The sequence below is a fragment of the Cariama cristata genome, unplaced genomic scaffold (assembly GCF_000690535.1).
Source record: "Cariama cristata isolate BGI_N322 unplaced genomic scaffold, ASM69053v1 scaffold5315, whole genome shotgun sequence".
Taxonomy (NCBI): Eukaryota; Metazoa; Chordata; class Aves; order Cariamiformes; family Cariamidae; genus Cariama; species Cariama cristata.
This window is the reverse complement of record NW_009616826.1, coordinates 29,959-52,335: the sequence shown is the minus strand read 5'-3', so window position 1 is coordinate 52,335 and position 22,377 is coordinate 29,959. Positions and strand designations below refer to the sequence as shown.

Here is a 22,377-nt window from a genome sequence, read left to right as displayed (position 1 = left end):
CAGCCTCTAGTGAGGCTGCCCAGAAAGTGGGCTGATCTGCTACAATTTAGAATGAAACCCCTTGGGGAAAATGAATTCTCTGACTTCAAGAACACAATTCTGTTTTTGGTAACACTCTAGCAACCCTAAGCTTTTCTTTAAATGCCCTCTAAAATATTCCAGCAAAGAGGAGCAAATGTTGATTCTTAACTCTGCAAAGGCATATAGCTATTAAAAACCAGGAGTTCTTTTAGTAACTGGGAAAAAGAGGACGTTTACTAAAATAAAAATGGATAGGAACAGGTAAAAACCTTTTTGGCAAGGGCAGTCTCCATCTCTCTGCTCTTCTCTATCAAACGCAGCTGCTCACCAGAAGCCGAGGACTGAGGCCTTCGTCATGCAGTAGGTTTGAGTCTGATGAGCAATGTCATTTCTGCTGCCAGTGCAATATGGTAGTACCCCATCGGTTTGGAGAGGTGATATGTTCCTTGCTGTTCTCATATACAATCTATATCCATATCTTATCAGAGCTCTGGACTCTGGAACCCGTCTTGCCTGTTCTCCAGCATCGCGTTGCTGGTGGTGTGAAGTCTGCCAGCCATGTGTGTGAACCTGTGCCCCCGTTAACAGGCCTCCCACTCAGCCAGGCCAAGGAGATGGATCACCTCATGAGCCCTCACCTTCTGAGTGACAATTACTTGAAGGACAGCAATGGAAGGGTAAGGGCTGAGGATGGGGGTGAGCACAAAATGTCACTGAAAATCATAATCTTCCTCTCTTGGGGGGCAGATTCTCTTGGGAATACATCTGACAGCTACAGAGCAATCGCTTGAGTATTTTCACTGCTTCAGAAGTCACTGGTTGGGAGATGGTGCTAAGGTTATGCAAGAAGCATTCTTTATGAGCAAAGGCCAATTTAGAGCAGATCTGAATGGCAGAGCAAGTTACACATCAGTGAACATGTGCAGAATACATGCTCGGAAGCACAGAAGCAAAGCTTATAATGTTGAGTATCAGCATGGATGCAAAATAAAATGGGAGAGCAGATGAGTCCTTCAGAAGCAAGGAAGTAAGAGGCAGCTGCAATTACAGGCCATGAGTGTTAAGAAACAGCAAATCACCTCTCATTGCTGGTTATTGCAGATGGTTTTTATTTCCCCCACCCTGGCCTGCAGGAACTGAACTGCCTGTTCACTGGTAATGTGAGCTCTTCATACATCCTGGAGCAGGCCTATGGACTCTCTTGGTTCAAGCAGGGCTTCCTGATGTAGACTGAGAAACAGTATCTTGGAACAGTGGAAGGTCATGGCAATGAAGCGTTACACGTCACTGAGTGTAATTGTATGCCAAAGTGAGGAAAGGAGGAATTCTTCTGAACCTATGGGGAGGCATATGGAACTTCATTAAAGGCTATGGCATTCCACCACTGTGTTCCTGATGAAGTGTTGTGTATGGCTTGTGTATCTCTCTTTATGCTCCGTGATGTATTATTCCCATTGCAACTAGATCCACGTTACCTTGTCCAAGTCAGCTCAGAAGAAAATACACCAGAAGCGAATGAGAGAGATGGAGCTTTTGCTTAGAGAGAGGGAGAAAGAGAGAGAAAAGGAAAAGTCCTTGCAGCTCCCTACACACAATGTTGACCCTGGGGATGCAGCTGAAGAAAGTAAGTGGTTGCTATAGTTGTGGGCCTTTTTGCTCACTTTCTTGCTATTTGCATAGTGTTGCAAACATCTGTGAAATCAGACTGGAAGCCTGTTACACTTGCATCTGAGTGGTAGTTCAAATAGGATTTATTTCTGCTTTTCAAAGATAAATACAGATGTATGAAGTATCTTGCCCATGGCCATGCTGAGTCAGTCACGGAGTATCACCTTGCCCCCTTCTCCTATGAAGTCTTTCAGATTGTATAACCTTGTCTTGCAAACTACATTGAGGCTTCAGACTCTCTAATTGAGAGTAGCCTCTGGGAGAGGTGAATGGGTGAGTCCAAAAGAATCCTTTTCAACCAAGGTGCAGCCTGGAAGAAACAAAATTAAACTATTACTAATTAAAACACAAAAGATCTTGCTCACTTGATAGGACAGATTATCCTGCTCACACCATTCCCCGCTGAGAAGCTCGCATTGCAGAGCCGTGTTGGAGCCCTTAGCCAGTGCTTAACGTTTTACCCACACGAGCAAGCAGCGTTACTGACTTAATTGCAGCTGACGGGCTCTGATTGTACTGCGGTACGCACTACCATGGGTGCAGCGGCAGGGAACTTGAAGAGTCAGCACTCAGCCCAAGGGCCGTGGGCAAGGTTCTCTGCTCTTTTTCTTGCTACTATTTTGTGAAGTACTGGTGAGGAGTGCTGAGATGGGAGCCCCAGAAATGTAACTTCCCTATCCAGCCTCTGAAACAGGAAAGCAAAAGAAAAGCAGTACTGAGTTTTCCTCCTTTTCTAGGGAAAGCATCACTGTGTTCTGTGACCATGGTCCCATGTTGGTGGGAAACTGTTATGCTTGGAGTTATTTGGGACAACAAAGGGATGCTACCCACCTCCAGCAAGATTTCTAGCCCTTTGCAAGCCCATAGCTGCCCTGTCCAGCACTCTCCACTTACAAAGTCCTTTTCGGTCTCTGCAGGCTTTGGCCCACCGCCTGTCGATGGGACAGTTTGCGTTTCCCCCAGCACGAGCAATGCACGCAGAGAGAGTGCTGGTACTGCCTTGGGAAAGCGGGTCAACAGGATCTCACTGCCCAGCATCCCCGGCATCAGCCATGGTGGCAGCTTCCCGCGCAACTCCTCAGGTGAGCCTGCTCCGCTGCAGCCCCTGCACCAGCTCTTTCCTTGCACAAGGAGCACAAACTGCCTCATTCTTCAACCACAGGCAGGATCTCAGGTCCAAAGCCTGTCCTGAAGATTGAGAGCAAACCTGCTTTGGATCCACACCAGCTCGGTGATACTGGAGCAGCTGGTGCTTACAGATCCATTGGAAAGTTGAGCTGAATAAAGTAGGGGTAAAGCCTTAAGCTCTAGCTTTAGCCTGTACTGATAGTCCAAAATAGAACACTGGTCCCAGGAGGCAGCTGTAACCACAGGGGTGAGCTCCGGTGCAGTCTGGCAGGGTGTGCTCTCTGCGCACATAAGTGTACCACCATGAGCAATGAGCCACTCGCCGCCCTGGCCCGCCGCCTGTGCTGCTGTCTGGCTCTCCAGCCAGCTTTTCTGCGAGTGCATCAAGAGTTGCCTCTGCATGGAAATCAGTGACTTGGTACAATCCTGCTGTTGCACCCAGAAGTACTTAACTACTTCTGGCCACTCTCATCCCACGACCTGCAACGCAGACTGGGAACAAGCAGTGCCTCTTTGGGCACACCACCCAAATACGGTGTCTGTGTGTAGCAGACAACGCGCAGGAGAGGCTACCTGGTGCTCCCAGGCTGCTTGCTACCTGCAATACATATACAGCAGGTAGCAAGTCCATAGTGATTCTTGTCTCTCCTTTGTGGGTAGCCTGCCTTGTGTTACGATCCCAAGTAGCGTGAGTTAAGCAAAAGGGAGCTAGGAATGAGACTTTGAAGGCTCTTTTCTAGGGACACTACCCTGATTTTCAAAATTGACGGACTAGCCTGACGTGGTTCTCAAGTCATCTTGAATATAGATGGGTGTATCTTCATATTCGTGCAGTGACATCACTGATGTCAGTGACAGCAATATCGGTGACATCCAAATTAGTCCCCGTCTGAATAATTTTGATTTTACAGTTCCTCCATCCTCCATACTCTGCAGAACACGCAGTGTAGCATAAAACTCCTACAAAGCCCATAGCAGTTCATCTAGATTCTGTGCAATATTTATACTCCATACTTTTAGACAGCTCAGATGTTTTCATCTACACTTTAGAAAATGAGCCTTTGAGTGCAAGACATGAAATTTTTGACCTACAGTGCTTTTGATGACAAATAGGTTTCATAACAAATGCATTTGTCACCTGAATTTCCTTATACCTTGTATGTTTATCATCAAGAGGGTGTGTTTGCCAACGATTTGCATCTATATTTGCATATTTTTATTCTCAGTTCACATTTGGAAGGCTTTTTTGTCACAACTATCTGGACTAGAAATTGTGTTTTTCCACAAGAGAAAGCTTAGGCATTGTGCAGTTTGCAAACAAGTACATTTGATGACAAATAAATTTCACCTCAGCATCTTCGAAATACAGCCAGTGGGTACCTCTGAAATAGTAAATATTCATAACACTTGGAAAACAGCAAAATCCATAAACTACTACTTTCCCAATAGTATGCTAAAATATATGTGCACTCAGCTGCCTGCTGTCTTGAATACTTGAATTAAATGGAAATAGAGGCACTGTCAGATTTAGAGGGTGAGGTATCGCTGTTCCCTTGTGGTTGCTCCTAGGGGATTTGCCCAAGCCCAGCAGGACTCAGTTGTTCAGGCCTGGTGCTCAGTGGGGGCAGGTGGAGGTGTTCCCTCGGAGGGTTACAGGATGCCTCTGTCCCCAGCGCTCCGGATAACAGGGAGGTGATACAGGAGGGTACATGCACATCTGAGGACCTTAATCCTGGGGCAGCAAGTCCTGCTGGGCGGCACTGGCTGCCAGTGAGTGTGAGCTCTGCGGCACTAGGAATCTGCAAGCTGGCTGTGGTACCTCTATGGCCTTGGGAGCTGGCTCTGTGCGTGCAATTTTCAAGTATATGCAAGGAGCTTGTGCCCAGCTGGGGGTGAATGGGAGGTGGTTGGGTGCTGGGGAAAACAATGAACCAGACAACAGGGAAGTCTCTGAACCAATGCCAGCTTGCATGCATATGTAATCTTGGCTGGGAGGCTGGGGTGCACTCTGCTCTGTAGTGGGGTGCCTTGCCCCGGGGTATGCGGTGCTGGTGTCTGACCCTCTCCTTACAGCAAACTCGCTGCCAGCCATTGCTCTGGATTTCCTGGAGTGGGGAGAGAAGCCAGAGTGTGGGGACGCCCAAGAAGCCAGACCCTTCCCTCACCCACAGCAGGGGCTGCTCAACGCGCTCACGTGGCTCGGCAGCGACGACTGGTAAGAAAGTCCTCTGATCCCTCTTTCTCCCTCTCAGTGTAAAAGTAAGTTAGAAACCTTTTTTCTAGTGCTTCTGTGCCAAGACAGCCCAGATGTCCAAACAGAACTAGTGAAACCACTCTAAAGCAGTCGCAGTATAAAGATGGAAGAGCAGCCTTTTATTTGCCTTGGTCTGTAGCCGTGCTACAGCTGCAGCAGGTCCATGCTGTTTCCTAGCTTTGCCTTCTGCTCCATGTAGCTGCAAACAAAATCTTCAGGGAAGAGAGAAAGTTGTGGAATAAGATGATTTGCTGGCTGAAGCCAGAAGCAAGATGGAAGCAGTCTTGATTTTAGAGATTTGGGGGCCTCAGGTCACTGGCTCAGGATTTCTCCCTGGTCCCACTGCTGGCAACAGCAGCGGGAGACAGGGCTTCCCATGCCCTCCTCCTTGAGTCCCAGGAGTACCTACGGGGAGTTCCCATTTCTGAGAAAGGGACTGAGACATGGTGCAGAGTTGCTCAGCCTGTCATTTCTCCTGAAGGGCTCACGGCAGAAGACAAGGGAAAAGAAAAAAAAATCCTTTAGGAATCTTGCACTTTTAGAATTTAACTTTTTCCTTTTCACTGCTTAATATGGGCCAAAGATAATTGGCCAACCAATATGGTTGATAATCCCAGTGTGTCCTGAAATTAGACACAGACAGGAGGAGACTCTGCAAATTTCAGGTGATCTTGGTTGTCTTTGTGATGTCTGGGTTGGCATACACTCACTAGGGCTCCATTCACACTGGGATAACTGTGACAAATCTTCCATGATGCGCCTCCTTGTGCATTCACTTTGTTTTGCCCCTCTCCACTTTCTCTGCCTCATTCCTGTTTGGTAGAGAGCTGCTGCAGGTGTGGGGGGTCTGGATCACACCTGGGGACCCCCGCTGTAGGGATGGGTCCCCTCCCCGGTCCTGCCCTGCAGGCCTGGTGAACCAGTGACTACGTTGTGCGCCTTCATGTAGCTCATGTCCTTCACAAAGAAAGTGCTGAAAGAGGTGGGGTTTTACTACTTTTAAGAATATGTTGCTGTTGTGGGTGTTATTTTAAGTAGGGGCTTTCTGGAAAATCCAGCGTTTTGACTGTTCTTGCCAGGTGTGGAATCTTCTAGGACGGACTGCTTTTTTTGGGGGGGGGGGCAGAAACAAGGGACTAGATTGCAGAGTGCAAACTCAGCTGTGGAGTGGCAGGGGAGACTCACTCCTGAATTGCCCTTTGGGGATGACGAGGAGGGAAAATGCCCTAGTAGCAGCCAGGGGGGACTGTATCTTGGGGACAGGGTCCAGGGAGGGAGCAAGAAACAGAAAGGTGGCACAATCTCCCAGCTTCTAGGAAGCAGCGACACAGGGACTTTGTGTGCAAGGGATTTTGAAAAGGCTGTCTTGTTTAATGGCCACAAATCAACAGATCCACTCTGAAAACATCTATTTGCTGGTTGGATGTATGTACGCTTTTGACTGCCACAGCATCCTGTGGCAACGAGTTCCATGATTTAAGAAAGTGCTGTATGAGAAACACCTCCTGTTTGTTTGTTTGAGCCGACACGCTGGTAATTTCAGAGGGTGCTTCCTAGTTCTTGGGTGGTGAGAAAAATCAAATCTTTTTGGTAATTGCCTTGCAGGCAGCAGAAGGCGAAGGGACTCTTCAGCGTCAGACGCCTGGCTATCTGCCACTCAGAAGTCCTCCTTTGCAGGCTTCATGATGTTTCCTTAGCAGTTACCAAAGAGGTAAGAACATTGTGTTTAATTGTCTCCCACGTACCTCGTACATGGGGCATAGAGTAGATAGGTGCTTGTTCACTTACCTGTGTGCTCAGTGTCTGCCTTCATTGCTATATTTAGACCTCATTTTTCTAATAGCTATCTTACATATCTATATGATCTGTCTGTACATATAGCTATATTTCCTGTTATGTGGGGCATTTGTCTCTCTCCTTGTGGAGCAAGGTGTCATTATAATGCAATATACAAATGCAGAAACTGAGATACTAATTGGGTGATTTGCCACAGCCCAAATCTCTGCCCAAGCTGTAATTAAACCCTGCAGGTTTTGCCTCCCAGCTTCCTCTCACCTCTTCCTCCTCCTCCTCCTCAGCACCCTAGGGGATTGACTGCAGGTATTTATTTTCCAGTGTTTCCTGATGATGTCTTCTCCTTCTTCCTTTATGTGTGCTTTTTGGTAATTTGTCCTTTCCATTGATCTGTTGCCTCTGTGCACCAGTGGAATTTTGCACCGCAGCCACTGGGTGCTTGGAGCAGCCTGGCTGTGGGGTTTGTAGGGCAGTCGCGCACAGCTTCAATATTTCACCTTGCACTTAACAGAGAGATCTCAACCTAAGCTCCTTAACAACATCTGTGGCTATATTTCCAACTTGGCACTTGTCTGTGGCCTGAACCAGCAGCCTTGTACTCTGACTACACGATTGCCAAATATATTAAATTTTCCTTTGCTTGCAGAAGATGGTAACTTAGCTCATTTCGATGAAAACCAGGCCTTTTATCCAATATTTAATGACATTGGAGGCTTGAATGTCCCTGGTGTTGCTGGACTGTTCAAACCTTTCAATTTTGATATGCAGGACTCGGATTCTCCCACTCTGAGATCAGGGTTAGCAGAAGAAGCCCTTTCAGCTTAGCTCATCTGATTCTTATATCACTTTTATATTTCTGAGGAAAGTTCCTCCTCCTCTCTGTTCTAAACACTCATGGGCAGAGACATCTTTCAGCTTTCATTTCACTCCAGTCCCAGATTTTGCTTTCACAATCACTTCTGGCACTTAGGTTGTTCATTTTTATTAATGGGCACAACTAAGTCTGGCAGAAAGAGCCACTGGCCTGGCCTTCAAAGTATCTTTCCAATGAAGCACATGACTCTGAGGTGCTTCTTCCTCACCATTGTGGGAGATCCTTTTGGAAGCAGGGATCACTCCAGAGCAGCACTGAATGCTGTAAAACCCCATGGATCACAGCTGTCATTGCATGTGGTCTCCAGGATCCTTGAGTGCCTCAAGTCCAACAGCTGGGGTTCTCCTGAGTAGGTGAAGTCATAGATGGACTCAAGTCCCTGTTGTGAATTAGTGTAGACTTGAGCCCTTTTTTTCTTTTCCCTGGTTGAGTGCTCAAACTGCTAGTGCTGCAATTTTTGGCAGGAGGAAAGTACTACTTTTCCTCTATCTTGTCTCTATGAACTGTGCATTTACAGTTTAAAAACAGCCCTTGCTTTAATTTTTTTGTTTGTTTTCAATAAAAGGGCCTAAAATCAAAGCAGTGTACGTTATGGGCTAAGTAGCACACTTTGTTCTAGGGGAAACAGTATTTTTTAGGCCTTCAGTCTCATTAAAATTGTATTCTATAAGTGGGTCTGAGGCCAGAGAAGAAGTTGATATCAGAGAAAGTGTGTTTCTGTGCTTGTGGTCTTCTGCTTTTACCATGCTCTTCAGTTCCTCCTGGATACAGCAAGAAGTCTTGTCGTTTCCTGGGACTTTTGGCTAGGGGAACTGATTTTCATTACAAGGTGATTCTGGCATGTCCCCTTGTGACTTCTTCAGGTGAACAACCTCCGCTCGAAGGTGTCTCATTGTGCGATTGGCACTCTTGGAGAGCTCTTCAGGACTATGAAGAAGCACATGGACCAGGAGGTGGATGAGATTGCTCGAGTCTTGCTCCAGAAGATGGGAGACTCCAGCGAGTTCATCCAGAAAGCAGCTGATCAGTCCCTGGGGATAATGGTGGAGAGTGTGACTCCTGCACGAGCAATGACTGCTCTCATGGCTAGTGGAGTCCAGTATGTTGTTCTTCTCTTAGTGATATCCTTCACCTTAAATTGGGTGGGTAAGGGGAAGGGACGGGAGGTAGAAGAGAAATGATGAGAAGGAAAGGTCCTTTCTCTTGCATCTTCTGTGAACTCGGTGATTAGATTCTCTGATCAACCTTGCTCCCTTCCTCTTGTCATCTCCTTCTGCCCTACTACAGCCTATTTGTTCTCACGGTCTGTCAACGCTGCTTGGATGTGGTGAATGACAGAGAAGTGAAAGTCCCTGCAAAGGGTGAGGATATAGCCTTGTGGCTTTGTGGGAAGAGGGACAATGGCAGTTCCAGCAGTGAGCACCCTTTGATGTTTCACAACACTAACCACAGACGCTCTGGGAAGAACCATGCATCATCATTATGCCATTAACTTGAGAAATAAGGAGGGTAATTGCTGGGACACAGAGCATATGGGACAGAACCCACTGGGTGCAGCACAGCCTGCATAGCAGGCGCAGCTCCTGCCGACGCACCCCCTGCCGAGAGGAGTCTGTCTGACTGTCCTGTCCTTAGAGCTCCTCTTCCTATTCAAATGGGTGCTGCATGTTAGCCTTGAGATTGTGAGTCACTTTACAGGCACCTTCACAGGCCGACTCCCATGAGACAGCTGAAGCAAATGCTGCCTGAAAATATTAGTGTTGTGCCTGATACTTTCAAATAGGCACCCTCTAGAAAGGACAACTTGGCTAAAATGACTGCTACTCTTTCCTCAGCTTTTAGAAAGGGTAAAACGTTGAAGTGTACCAAGAACAAACTGGCTGCATTGCTGGATATTTTGCAGCTTCATGCCCCACAAGGTTTTTTACCCTATTTGTTTTCTTCAGAGGTCTGTAGATTTGGAGATAAACACGTGGAATAAGCCTCAATCCTGCTGCAGCTCTGCCTGTTTAGTGGGACCCCTCTGACGAGTCAGCATGAAATGTCTTTCATCTCCCTCTTTCTCAGAGTTAGTATCAGGAAAGAAATTGAGTATCAGATAGTCCAGGCAGACTGAATTCCTCCCTCTTCCTTGCAGGTAGTCCCTCTGTACAATGCCAACTTTGTGTTTATCTGAGGACAGAATCTTCAACAGGTGGCTAAAATTGCAGCAAGAGCACATGCCTCCTTCCTCCAGCAGTGACAGGGAACGTGCTGTGACCAAGGCATGTGCTTCTCGCCCCCCTTTTCCCTCTGCCCCAGTGTTGTTCTTTTGTTTCCAGGCATCGCAATGTGCTGGTGCGGAAGTGTGCAGCCAAACACCTACTGACAGCGACGGAACAAATTGGAGCTGAGAAGCTGCTGTCGGGCATGCATGACAGTACCGAGCTGCTGGTGCTCATGCTGGTGAAACTTGCTCAGGACTGTCATCAGGACACAAGGTGATGATCTTCATTTCACCTACTAAAATATGAAAACTGTTTGATGTCTGGCTATAAATAATAAAACCACAAAAAGAGTGGAAGGTAAAGTAAATATTAAGAAAGTTACTTCACAGTGTAGATAATGTCTGGGGAAATGACAGTACTGGGTAACATGAGGTCGTCTGGCAAGAAGGACCACTGCCAAATTCCTGTGACTTGAATGATTCTTTATTCAGATCAGCTGACCTCAGATTAGTCATTCAAACAATTTTGTTTGGTCTTACGTGTGCAATGCAAAGCTGAAGCCTGGGCCACTGTTCACCAGTGAAGGATCCCAAGCATTTATTTCTGGTAAGGTTAAGACTGTCCTAGAAAAATTCCAGCTGTCTTTAAGCCAGGTATTCAGTCTTTCTAAACCTCTTCTGCAGATTTAGTTGCCTATGATAGTCACAAATTTTTCTTGCCAATCGTTTTATAATGTGTTGTCTGAATGACATCCAAATTTCCTCTTGAAGATAACTGTAGCTTCATAGTAGCAAAACCAAACCAAAACAAGAAAACCAAAAAACCCTTACTTTATCAATTTAAATTCCCACTAATAGATGGCAAGAACACATGAGCAACTAGCTGCTTGTGTGCATACATGTAGTATAGAATAATAAATAGTAACCATGAGGTGATTTGCCATAGCTTCTCTGCCAGTTAAAGAAAGGTAAATTATCGTGCAATGGCAGCAAGACACTGCAAGTAAGCCATGACAGCAAAGCAGGAGATCTGCTTGGCTCTTCCCACGGGATCCTTCGATCCCACAGAAGCACACCCAGAATTTCAGAGTGGAATTCTATTTTCCTGTTGCCCTGTGTTCTCCTCTTGCCTCTTGTGTTCAGGTGGCAGCATTGTGCAGTGACAAGTGGAGGTAAATACCTCTCTTTGCTGAACAGGTAATACCTTCTCATGAAGATATTACTTTGTTTACTCATAAGGGAGAAAAGACAGTAATAGTCTGTATTCATTTCTCTCTTTCCTGTGTTAGGTGTTATGGACGGAAGATGCTGAATATGTTAATGAGTCATCGAAAATTTGATAGGTATTTGAAACAGTGTGTCCCCTCACGTGACTTGGAAGATGTTATGGCAACAATTAAGCAGAAAGTAAGTGCTTGGCAGGAGAAATGCCCCTTTATGCAAGTACTGAGATTACTAGTACGAGATTAAGCATACCTAACCTTTCTTTATCTCATTCTTCTTCCTCTGAATAATTTTGTTCCTGGGAATGAACTGCTGATCCTCAGCCTGTTTATGTGCAGACAGTGAAGGAAGTAGTATCGTTAGAAATAAAGTGGGTGTACTTTGAATATCAGTCACAAACAGGAAAGGGAAGTAGGAGAAAATGATTTTCCTTCAAGCGTAAAAAAAACCCCAACACTTCCTCTCCCCCCAGTAAAGCAAGGAAGTGAGAGTAGTGCTTCTGAAGATAACAGAGTCTTTGCAACAGACAAAGGAAGTAGTAGTGCTAAGAAAATTTCCAAATATGCAAAAGATGCACAAGGCAATCATAATTAGTACATATATTTTCTGTATTCTGGGAATACTGCCCTGCTGACATGCACTATGGAGCTGGGAGAAGCTTCGTGAATTCAGCATGCAGTGGAAAATCATTGCTTTTTTTCCCCATTCATCTCCATTTATATTCTAGAGAGGAATGTGCCTTTGTGTGGGAATAGGGAGAGTGAGTATGAAACAAATCAACTCTCAACACAATGGGCCAACCTCCAGAATCTCCAAAAGTTTCTCACTGTTCCCTTTAAGAAGGCTTGTTCCCTACCAGTTTGCATGATTGCCATTTCTGCTCAAGACTAAGGAATTCAGGATTTGATACTGCTGCCCGTTATGGTGGCACCTACAACCTGCCTTGGATTATTGAAAACAAAGAGTAGACATTGCTGAATCTCTGGCCTGTCTCCCTCTCTGAGTTATGAAATGTTTTCCTAAGTCTTTCTTGGTAGCAGTGATCCTAGTTATAACTTGTGTTTTAAACAAGTAATTTCCTCTTTTATCTTCTATAGATTCATGTTTTTTTATATATATATGTAGGGGATAGAAGACCATGAATGTGAACCTCCATCTGCCAAGGACCACAGGAAGTCTAGGAACAGCGGCCTGACGATGCCCCAGGACAGCTTGCCTTCTGATGGAGGGTACTGAGCACTTCTGTTATATCTGACAAAGCATGTGACAAGCTTTATGTGTCTCTTCCTCAGTGAAATCTTTCTGGTGGAGACGAGCTGTGCCAGAGATTGTTTCCTTGCCCCACAAATCTTCTGTGATAAAAAGTGTCTACATCTGCAGGAGGCTGAACACAAGTTCTCTGAAGGGTTTTCCACAACAATTGAGAGAGAGGAAGAGACAGCCACCGGTTGCAGCTCAGAAGATCCCATGCAGTGGCAAGGACAGTGTTGTGGAGGCTGTGAGAGGGTTGTGTTTTTGCTGTTTGACTTGGGACAAGTAATTTCAGTCAGGGTATTCTTATCTGAGTGGGGTCTTTTTTAGATGGGTGGTTTGATGAGAAGTCCTAGTCTATAACCAAGATGCCATTCCCCAAAATTAGCACTCTCCATGCCTGTGGTTTGACCTGCTGAATCATTGGTTCCTGACCCTCAAACAGTACAAGCAAGACAATTCCTGAGCAGTTCTGGTCAACAGCCATGTCAGCATGGATGTTTCTGTAGCTATTCATGTAGTTCAGACCCATTCCTGGTTGGCTGATGGACAGCATGTTTTTTCCCCCCTGTGCTGCAACCAGATTCAAGATAGGAATTTGGTCGTGCTGTCTCCCCATGCCAGCAGGAGAGCTCCTTGTACCTGTCCTCCTCTGATAACAGAGTGGATTTATTTAGCTCTGTTGTGCTCAGCGGTGGCAGGAAGGTGACCACATACCTCACTAGCATGGTTAGGATCTCCCCTTGCTCATGGCAGAGAGAGTGTGATCCAAGAGAATTGTTCCTATTGGGTTTGTTAAGCTGTGGATCCGGTCCCTGGGGAAGCAATAATGTGAATGTAGTGGTGGGATGTCCGGCTTCTCCTTTTATCCCTGTTACTCATCCTCTGGATCCTTTCAGCTATGCCCCTTCATCTCTCTGGGTAGGATTCATCTGTTCAGATGCATCTGAGTGATTTATCCAGATTCCCATCCCTGTTGCAGAGATGCTTCTCCAGGGCAATTAATTTCCTTCTAATACAGACACCTCCCATAAGATGAGGCATTTAAACTTTGAGCTAGTGCCTATTTTTCCCCACAAAGGGATGCTAGATGAGTACCTGGGAAGGCATCTGAAGATAAATGAGATGAATCCCATCCTCGGTGCCTTGGTTTTCCTGAGTAAGCACTAGTGATAATGTCACTTGCATATTGTCTCCTGTAATGATTGTCATGAGATCCAAGTTGCTTTTCAGATGAGGATCTAGCTGAAATCATCTCATTAGGAAGGCTCCTCGGGATGTTTTCCTCACACTGAACTGAAGTTATTATCATCAAAAGGTCTTACCTTGCTTTTACTTTGCAGTTTGAGGTCTGGCTCTGACGTACTCGTCTTACCCCGTCAGACAGTCCGTCGCACGTCACTTCGGACTGTGGAAGAAACTGAACAGCTCAAGGAGCTTTACAAGCTCCTGACAGCCAAGGAGTTTCAGACACGAATGGAGGGAGTGGTGCTCCTTCTGGATCACTGCAAAAGCAGCCCCCAGCTCATCTCCACTAACATTGTCCAGGTAAGCAGGGCATCTCTATTGCTCTTTTCCCGTTAGCTCCCTTCCCAAGCCTGCACCAGTAAAGTTAACTCAGTGTGTCTTGGTACGAAGTACTAGTTGTTTGGGACAGGCTGGTCCCTGCTTACCCAGAATAATTTAATTCAGCTCCAGGTTTCAGGGCAAGTAATTTCAGTCCAGATGTATTTCTCTGGCAGATGCCTATTGGTGCTGTTCATGAGATGATGACAGAATTTACTTTTGCTGTAGCTTCTGCTGTCTTCTGCTACCATTTAGGTTGAAATAAAGGAAATGCAGCCACTTAAAGCTTGGCAATTATCCTCTAGAAGAAAAATGGCTTGGGATGAGGGAGAGAAGTATCAGGCTGGATTGATTTAAAAAAAAAAAAAAGTTTTTGTTTTTTTGTTGTGTTTTGTTTTTTTTTTTTTTTTTTAAATGGATGCTCCTGTAAACTTTATCTTCTCTTGCGCAGACACGACTCTGCCTATTCACTTCTGTCCTTATCCCTTTCCTGCTTGGGAAAGACTGTTCTCACCCTTTCCGGAGGATCTTTTTTTCTCTTTGGAAAGAGGAGGAAAATAACTAGAGACAGATCTTCTCTTCCTTCTTCTCCCAGCAGCTGCTTTTTTCCCCCTTTTCCAGAAAATGGTGCCTGATAATGTGGCTGTCAAGGGACTGAATCTGATCTAATGAGAACTGCACAGCACATTAAACTTCAGAAGTCTACCTGTTAGCTAGACAAATGGTCTGGATCCTGAAGAGTTCACCAGAGCCCTGCACTCCTCCAGATGCAGGTTCTGAGACAGATAAAACAAAACTTGGATCTCATCCAGCCACAGATCCGGCAAAATCAAAACTACTCAGTACTTGAGACAACTTTATGGAAAAAAGGGCATTGTCAATACCTCTTTTCATGCCTCTATACCAAAGATACTATTTTGCATTATTAAAATGGGATTAATTTAATGATGTATGGGTAAAGAGAAACACCATATGAACTATCCTGTCCCCACCCAAACCTCTTGATAAAATATGAAAATTTTTTCAGCCCGTGTGAGTTTGTGCAACCACTACAGGGAGTAGCCCACAGGAAAACAGTGGCACTGTGCTAACAAGCACTGACCTGATAGAAAGGATTACATTTGGTTTTTATATTGCTGGGTACTTGTTTCTACATCCCTTCTTGAAACAAAGATAGTTTAATCCAGCTTTCATGTCGTTTGTTTTCTTAACAGATTTTTGATGTTTTTGTCCTGAGACTTCAGGATTGCAACAAGAAAGTGAAGCAACAGGCGCTGGAGGTGCTGTCTTTGATGACACCCATGCTCGGAGATGCTTTACACCCAGCGCTGGTGTCTCTGGTAGCAGCAGCCACTGAGAGCCTGAACTCAAAGCACTTGGGGATTTATGCTGCAGCTGTGAAAGTGCTGGAAGCATCCATTGCTCACCTAGGTAAGGCAAACCTCTGACATTGCCTCTCCTCAACTGCAGCTTCTCCGTCTCGGAGTCAAGTGAACACTGAGGCTGTCGACAGCTGCTGTCGTTCGTGGAAATATCCAGTTGCTACAAGAGGTTTATGAAGTCCTGCCTGCATTCTTTCTATCCCAGTCTGTTGTATCATGTCGTGATGTGCAGCTGAATGGATGCTGCTTATCACATGGATCATATGCCTGATTATTAATTCAGTAGAGAGGACATTATAAGAGATTATTTTAAGTTCCTGCCAGAAGAGCATGAGGGAAGTGACTAGCATCTGTCATGACTTTTTTCCCCCCTTCCTCCTGGGAAACTGCATGCATTTTGTTTTTATTGAATTGGATTTCTAAGATGTGCATTCTGTTTGTTTCTGTCCTCTAAAACAAGATGAAATGAATGTGCTTTTTCCTTGAAACACATGGTGGCCAGGGTGGTGGAGGCTCTTTCCTCTTGTGGGCCTTTGTTCCACGCTCTGGCAGTGGCAGCTCTCCCGAGCAGATGCGTCTGGCCTTTGCTGACCCCTATATAAAAAGCTTTGAACTCAGTTACTCATTTTTCGGTTTTAGGTAGTAGTTTAGCCGTGTAAAGCCCAAATGAAAATGTCCTTTTGAATGCAAAGATTGAGACCTTGAATTTAATAAGATACTATGTTATGAAGGATCGTAGTGAAGATCAGGTGAAGGATGAAATGCTTGTTCCATAGTTAGCCTGGAGGTCTCCACGTGTGTGGGGTTAGAAATACCTTGGCTCCCTTCTTCCAGAAGGGTAAGGAGCCCATTATCGTCCCCTTTTCTGGATGCTTGAGGTTGGGGCCACAAGTATGCCTGTTGATGTAAAATACGTACCTGCAGTAGAGAGACACACCTGCCCTGTGTCCTGAACCATACAGCCCGCTGCAGGTTGTGCAGCATATCTTGTGCTGCCTGCCATGGTCGTGCTGAGGGTCTCGGGGATCCTCAGGCTCATTTCGGCTGGGAGCACCTGCCCTGCAGAGTGCACCTCCAGCCCATCCCTTATCGCTATCCAGAAGCTACATGTTTGCATGCTGTGGACTGGCAAATACAGCGGCATGTTTGTTCGTGGGTAATACTACAGAAGTCTACATTGGTGTCTTTACAGTTCATCAAAACAACTTTTAACAGCTACTTTTTGGTCAGTGTATTTGGAATTATTCCCTTGTGATCTGCTCTAGAAACTGATTGTACGCATGTGAGTAGTATGTGTTTCTTAAAAGCATATGGAGAAACTGTCCTGAAGTTAGGTCCCTGCTTCACCTCACCTGCCACAGGTTTCAATTTGTCTTAATTTGGAGGCAGTAACCTAAAAGTAACGGAGTCAAAAAAGCAGAAATAAAAGGATGGGAGTAAAGTAGAATGGGATTATAGTAAGATTTTTTTCTCTCACCTCAGTTTTATGGTTGATACTAATGATTCACAGCAATGAATACAAGGATGGACAACTGAGTGGCTCTCTAAGTGAAGAAGGGGCCGATCAGGTTGGCTGCAGCCAGGGTACACAGTTGAAAACCAGACCCAAGTCTGTGGCAAGTGTTGTTCTCAGCGGCTCTTAGGTTATTCTTCCACGCTTTATTTTAGGCAGCTGGATCCCCTGGAGGATCCAGCTGCAAGGATCTAGGGGAGAGGTGTCGACATTGCCTGGTTGTCTTTTTGCACACATTTCCATCAGGGAGGGAGACTCAGGCTGCTCTGTGTAGCTTGCTGGAGGTGTTTGCGTCTGCCCACTGAACCCTCAGTGAAGTGTTTACAGTTTGGTGAGATGAAGACAGGCCTGAATTTTCCTCTTGATCTCCTAGTGTAGATCCAGCAGCACACTGGCAACACTTGTGTTACCACTGTCATCGCTGCAGCCGTGACCAGAAGTTTCTGGTCCCTGAGGCCCTTCATCTGCTGTTTACTCCAGCTCTGACTGCTGTTGAAATGTGAGATGAGAGCTGGTGTGCGTGTACTTCTGCATGCAAGGAGTTTGGTTTTTGGAAGGATGAATGTCATCAATACAAGTGTTCACCAGTTGTTTTACACTGATTAAAATCCACTACAGAAAAGCAGCTTCCACAGAAAGTGTTTGGGTTCTATGGCTGATGCCACGTTTGCAGATCACTCATGTCTTTTATGGTATGTATCCAAGGAGCTGTATTCCTGCCGACTGTAACTGGTGAGCTGGGTAACCAGAAGCTGTGGTGGTGCAGCCCTGATGCGCAAGTTCCTAGGCAGGCCTGAACGTGTACCAGCATTTCCCCAAAGTCCCAGGAGCCTTTGGCTCTGTGCTGCTTGTCTGCTTTGGTACAGAAGGAGCTGAGCAATAAATCCTGGAGTACAACTTTGCGAGAATTCAGGGACAAAGGCATTGTTGGAGGTTGTCTGGGTCCCATTTGACGTCCCAAATGAATTGCTTTGCTGTTGGCATGAAGGGACATTGGCCCATCAGAGCTTCTGCAGAACAGCTTCCTGAAGGCTCTATATTATAGGCATTAGCTGGTCCTGTCTATTTTCCACCTTTCTTCTCTGTCTTCTTTTTTTTAGGAAGGAATTTATGATTTGCCAAGTTCATTTCTTTAGAACAAACAGGTATAAATCCAGCTGTAAATGATGGCTTGTTCCACATGTTGTTCTGCGTGGGGCAAGATTGCTATAGCCAATGACTACATAGCCAAGGTCTGCTGTAAATCCCCTTGCCACGCAGATTTATGTCAGCTGTGAAAATGCAGCACTGGGTGAATATGCCTGAAAAATTTAGTGTTGAAGAGGCAGGTTTTAAAGGGAAATGAACTTTCTCCAAATCCACTGCTTTGTGAACTCAGTGAATTTGCTGACCTGCCACCTTTCTGTGTCCCAAGTACAGGGTTGTTCCTGATGGTGAAGTGGGGAGAAGGTTGTGAGACCTGTCCTGCTCTTGGCCCTTATCCATTTGTTGAGGTGCCTGGGAGAAGGGTGGGGAAAAGCTGCAGAATCCTGCAAACAGAGGATGTGGCCAACAGATCCCTTCAGGGTTTTGTATGGAGCTTTCTGTCATTCCCCTCTCTCACCAGTTCTGAGAGATCACTGTAAATTTTCCATGCTGGCAGATGTCAGAACAGGAGCAAGGTACATCTGTCTCTCAACACACTGACTTTACCCAGAGACAGGTTCAAACAAACAAGGCGGGATATATGTTTTTGGTTCTGCTTGTTTTTGTGGACGTTTGCAAAAATTCAAACAGGCAACTGAATAATCACAAATATTTCAGAATTCAACACCTAGGGCTTCAGTGGGGGAAGGAAGGCTCCACTGGAAAAATACATGAGCAAAACCTTCCCACATGCTTTAAAACTGTCTGCCTTTACAATTTAAAATCAAGTGGCAAATGACAACCCCCGCCCTGAACTCTAAAGGATTGTGTAATGCTCCTAGCTTAGAGTAAGTGAGCACAAAGTCTTGCCCCATTGCTCCACTGAGGTTCATAGCTCAGAGCCCAGCTATATTGCTTGAGACTCTGTCTTGACATGCCTCACATTCTGAGTTTTAGGTGAGACTTCCTCATCTGTCACCTTTAATGATCCATGCAAAAATGCAAGCTGGTTACATCACTCGATGTAAAAACAAAAAAAAACAAACAAAAAACCAAAAAAAACCCCACCAACAAAACCCCAAAACCAAACCAAAATCCGAAACACCCCCCCCTATCTCCGAGATCAAAATTCTACCTACAAACTAATTTGCTTCCAAATAATGCCTGAATTGTGTATTTAGCTTAACCTTCACATTGCCTTGGATGTCCCCAGCTGACAGCTGAAGGCCACGCACATTCATGAGCTGTCACCTGAGACCCTAATCCCACTCGAGGCAGCCGCCTTCTAGATGGGGGTGAATCAGCAAATCAAGCCCGACTCCAAGGGGACCAAGACATAGATCTTGCTCTCCTCTGACTTCTGTCCTACCCTGTCCTCTGTGGTGAAGGAAGGATGCCCACTGCCTGACGCCTGGGCATGGAGTCAGGCCAGCAGCCCCAGTACCTGCCAGAAGAACCAGCCCTCTGCAAGCGGGGAAGGGACATTTCCCCTGTAGGTGTTAAAGTAGCAAAGAGAGGAACACAGTGAAACCGAGAGCACGGAGAAGCAGGTTCTTCTTGTGCTCACGATGCAGATGCTGGGCTGCCTGTCCTGTGGCCAACAGGTTTAGCTAGTATGTCCTGCAGAGAGTTAAAGTTGAGCTGATAAGAATCGAACTGCCTGCTGCTGTGTTTTCCCTAACAGCCATTAAAAGCTCCTCTGTCTTTAGGTCTCTTAAAGCAGCTAAATTAATGGCTGGGTAGATTTGTTATTGACAAGCTTTCCTGTTTCAAAATGCACAGGGCATTTGAAAGCCTTAAATTGAAAGGTGTTTAGTGCCTCTAGATTTAGCTTTCTAAAAACCAAGCAAATGAAGAGTTCCCCCTCACCCACCCAAAACCCAAGTGTTCCTCTGAAAAGCTGTGTAGATACCAATATTAACAGTTAGTGAACATTTTGTGCTCCTTCAAGAACTCCAGATCTCAGGGCGTGTTTTTCAAAGCAGCAGCTGTAAGGTGACTCTCTGGGGAGGAACAGCAAGTGTAAAACAGCATCTGCCAATACTGCAAGAGTGTGAGGCAAAAAGTGAAGTGTCTGTTTAAAAAGGTGAATCAAAACAGTGTAATTACCAAAGCAGAAGCTTAGTTGGGATAGCAGGATCAGTTCTTTACTGCACGCTTGCAAGAAGATCATTAGGGACTTCCTTTTTATAGCTCATGCAAAAAGGAGCATTTAATAGCACAGTGCTACTTAAAACCACTCTGGGATTTGGCTCTGTAGCGGTTCACAGAGAAGTCGGTTGCCTGCTTTATTGGTGCCACTCCTGGTGACATCGCGAGGTATCGTAGTGCATCCCACGTGTATTCTGCCTCTGAGAAAAGCTTTGCTTGGCTTATCAAAGTGGTAAGAGTGGAGGCTTGCAGACCAATCCAGGCAACAGTTCATAGATTAAAACAAGATGCCAAATCAACAACAGGCAGCATAGGAAGAACTAAAATACACATTGACAGTCAAGTGTTGGGAAATCAGTTAGTTTTCCAGTCTCTCTGCCCAGATCTGATTTCAGGGACGTCACAAGCGCCTCCAAGAGTGGATGGTGTTGATAATGAGCAGTAATTCTCTCTTGTAACAGTAACTTGCAGTCTTGTCCATAGATCCCAACAGGTAACCTAAAAATTTAACACCAGCTTATCCTTAGAGTGTGGATGGATGTGTGGACTTTTGAGCGTTCTCACCCTTTTCCTTAGGGGAGAGAGGTGGTCACTTCTGCAAAGCTCTGGGACACAAAACCTTTTCACTGCTTACATGTGATTTAAATTTTGAGGGCCCTGATGTGAAATGTTTAACACAGCTCCTTGTACAGCGGTCACTTTGGGATTTACAAGTGTGAAATGAGAGCTTTTCTTTTTGAATTTAAAATCCTCCCAAGTAAGCTGGAAGGAAAGAAAAAGGACTCAGAAAATGGCAGAAATTTACTTTGTTTTACAACATGCAGTTACTTCTGCCCTTTTCCCGCCCCTCCTTTTTTTTTTTCTTACAACCTCCAAAGAGTGAGCAGAAATAAATGTTTCTCTTTCAGATAACACATTGCTGCTGCAAGCATTTGCACACCGAGTGCGTTTCCTCAGCGGCCAAGCTCTGCTGGATGTCACAGACCGTCTCTCAGGTATCGCCTGCTTTGGCTAATCTCCACTTCTAAGTCAAGAAGCCTTCAGAGGGAATATTTGGAGGCAATGCCTCGGAACAGACACTGCAGTAGCTCACCAAACACGAGAAGACCCTGAGCTTGTCCCTCCTGCAGAATACACACAATAGGGGTATTTGGCAGGGCTTTGCCTGGCTGCTGTGCAGGCATGCAGCATCTGAGATTAGGATGGTGCTTGGGCTCTATGCTGAGCTCCCACTGGGGCATCTCAGGACCTGCCTCCAGGGACGAGAGGGGCTAAAAATACCCTGGCTGGGTCCTCTCTTTGAAGGACAGTACAGTAAAGGTCACGGAGGTCTGCGAGAGGTCCCTTTTCTAAAGTAAATGACCATCCATTAGAAAAAAATTGTGGCAACCAGTATTTCTGAGGTTCAGTTTGTTTTGTCATCACGGGATTGTTGGAAACTTTTGAGGCTGAATCCTGTAGAGCCTGGAGGATCACAGCATAGGTGAAAACTCAACACGTGTTACAGCAGGGTTTTTGTGTGAGGCAGGATTTGGGGCAGAAGCAGGCAGTTCAGCCCAAACCACTGAGGCTCCCTGCCTGTATTGCTGATATGACATTGGACTCGGAGCATTTCAGGATGTGCAAACACTTTCTGTATCAGCGGTGTCCGACACACTACAAATGCAGCTGATAATTGATTTGTAATAGTAGCTTGCTATGTCAGCAACAGCCAAGGAATGGAAAAAATGATAATCTCAAGATATACTAGAGAAGGCTATTTATAGCCTTGCTTTAATTAGGGCTAAATCCACTGCTAATTATGCCAGCATCTTTTAATCCACGGTTTAACACACTTTGCTGCTTCGTTATGAATCTCAAAAGGGCATGTTTAGCCATAGCGAATGTAAAAGGGCCTTTAAAGATAATTTGAATAAAGTAAACCTCCATAAACATAGAATGTAGTTTTACAGTTATTTTAATCTGTGATTCAAATAAAGCATTGGAACATAAATTGGGACTAGTTTAGAGAGAGTAGATGTTCTCTCTGGGATTTAGTGGAAACAGACAGCTCTTTCTTTTCTGAAGCTCCATAGTGACCGCTGTGTTTAATAGCATTTAAACTCAAATTAACTCCCATTTTAAAATAGGTACCATAACACTTTTCCTGCTTACCAGAATTGGTTTTAGGTACTTTCAGGAGCTGTTTAAATGTTGATGACTGATGCTAGATTAACAGTG

At 45.4% G+C, this 22,377-nt stretch overlaps 1 protein-coding gene across 1 annotated transcript in view; it reads left to right on the top strand.

The window, feature by feature from the left end:
• The window catches only part of FAM179A (family with sequence similarity 179, member A), a 30,886-nt gene that overhangs the window by 7,246 nt on the left and 1,263 nt on the right, over nucleotides 1-22,377 (top strand). The window contains exons 7-18 of the mRNA XM_009700301.1: nucleotides 508-698; nucleotides 1,486-1,645; nucleotides 2,607-2,771; nucleotides 4,891-5,032; nucleotides 6,677-6,782; nucleotides 8,603-8,838; nucleotides 10,061-10,219; nucleotides 11,235-11,352; nucleotides 12,295-12,398; nucleotides 13,770-13,968; nucleotides 15,201-15,417; nucleotides 21,066-21,152. Of these exons, the coding sequence (XP_009698603.1) occupies nucleotides 508-698; nucleotides 1,486-1,645; nucleotides 2,607-2,771; nucleotides 4,891-5,032; nucleotides 6,677-6,782; nucleotides 8,603-8,838; nucleotides 10,061-10,219; nucleotides 11,235-11,352; nucleotides 12,295-12,398; nucleotides 13,770-13,968; nucleotides 15,201-15,417; nucleotides 21,066-21,152 (1,884 nt within the window). The remainder of the gene's footprint in view (nucleotides 1-507; nucleotides 699-1,485; nucleotides 1,646-2,606; nucleotides 2,772-4,890; nucleotides 5,033-6,676; nucleotides 6,783-8,602; nucleotides 8,839-10,060; nucleotides 10,220-11,234; nucleotides 11,353-12,294; nucleotides 12,399-13,769; nucleotides 13,969-15,200; nucleotides 15,418-21,065; nucleotides 21,153-22,377) is intronic.